General features: G+C 37.4%; 1 protein-coding gene across 1 annotated transcript in view; it reads right to left on the bottom strand.

The window, feature by feature from the left end:
- Nucleotides 1–1,722, bottom strand: part of LOC106880919 (uncharacterized) — a 64,803-nt gene that overhangs the window by 8,950 nt on the left and 54,131 nt on the right. Inside the window, exon 6 of the mRNA XM_052971519.1 lies at nt 444–591. Coding sequence (XP_052827479.1) covers nt 444–591 — 148 coding nt within the window. The remainder of the gene's footprint in view (nt 1–443; nt 592–1,722) is intronic.

The raw sequence follows: 1,722 nt of genomic DNA, 5'->3' as shown, positions 1-1,722 counted from the left end.
TTTCTGTAGAAGAGCGTAGGCTCGAAATCTTAAAGACTTTTTCAATTCCCGAGCATTATACTAATACATCTGTTTGTTTTCTACACCACCTGTCTTTGTCATTTGTTTTTTTTTGTGAATTCTCCACATATACATATATAGGTCTTTTACTGCATCTCCTGCTCTTTCTACCCTTCTCTGTACATCGGTCAAACAGGATGCTGCTTGGCTGACCAATTCACAGAGCACCTCTGATGGTCTTTATTTTGAAGAATAGTTATTTTTGAATAAATTCTTCCATAAAAAAATCATTATTTTAACACAGCACACAAACTTTTTCCTCAACCTAGTACTATAAGATTTGTATCATTGGTACTACAAGTACCATTTTGGCCAGTTCATTACTCTAACAGAGATTTTTATGTTAACCAATGAAACAACGGAAAATAATTAAATAGTTATACTAACTTTCACCATTTTCTTTGACTACTTCACCCCGAGTTGCAGGAATAAATGCTGTCAAATTGTCATTTTCCAGTACCTCGTAGCATTTTTGTTCGTTTGTATTCAGCTTCTTCAGAATTGTTCCATGTTCTCCAGCTTGAAAACAGCCTGAGAAAAACCAAGCAGGACAGTAGGTTTACTTACGTACTGCTAACAAACTACAACCAATTAAACAATCATTCACAATTTTACCATCATTAATACAAAAAAATAAATAAATAAATAAAACATAAAAGAAAGAAAAAGCAAAAATGAATTGTATGCTGTCATAAGATTGGTCAAGGGAAATAAAAAAAAAAAGTTTTCTTTTGAGGGGAAACTATGATCAAATAGCATTTGAGACATCAAAAACCTGATTTTACAACTAATTCCAAGCTTTCAAATATACTACTACTACTACTACTACTACTACTACTACACTGCTGTCTGAACTCGTCTCTCCCTCACTACTGGGTGAATGTCAGGATAATTACAAGTAAATAACAAATGAGAAACTGTTGCATCTGTCTCAGTCTGGAAATATTTCTATTGATTTCTGATAGAAGCCATTTTTAACAATTTTTCTCCTACAGGTCTGATGAGTTGTGACTCACTCTCAGTAAGTTCAATGTGGATCATATGTCCACAGAGTACAGAGCAAGTCAGAAACAACATTTTTCTGAGTGCCACCCTGCATTCCATGGAACACCCTGATTGCCACACTACTTAACACATGTTCTGACTGTTATACTGCATTTCCACAAATGTCATGACTTGCACATTATATGTATTGACTACTAATACATCATATCTCACACGCAATGTCCTGACTGTTACAATATATTCTATACAACACCTTCCAAATGCTATATTGCAATACAATAAGACCTACCAACCAGTCTACATTTCATGCTTGACGCATGCGTACGAACAACCATGCTACATGGCAGTGAAACATGGGCTGTAACTGCTGAGGACATACGTAAGCTCGCAAGGAATGAAGCCAGTATGCTCCGTTGGATGTGTAATGTCAATGTGAATACCCGTCAGAGTGTAAGTATCTTGAGAGAAAAGCTGAACATTAGAAGCATCAGTTGTGGCGTGCAAGAGAGACGATTGCGCTGGTATGGACATGTGGTGAGAATGGAGGAGGATAGCTGCGTGAAAAAGTGCCACACCCTAACAGTTGAGGGAACCCGTGGAAGAGGTAGGCCCAGGAAGACCTGGGCTGAGGTGGTGAGGCAAGACCTTCGTACATTG

Source organism: Octopus bimaculoides, chromosome 11 (assembly GCF_001194135.2).
Source record: "Octopus bimaculoides isolate UCB-OBI-ISO-001 chromosome 11, ASM119413v2, whole genome shotgun sequence".
Classification (NCBI taxonomy): Eukaryota; Metazoa; Mollusca; class Cephalopoda; order Octopoda; family Octopodidae; genus Octopus; species Octopus bimaculoides.
The sequence above is the reverse complement of the archived record's forward strand: the minus strand, read 5'-3'. Positions and strand labels throughout refer to the sequence as shown.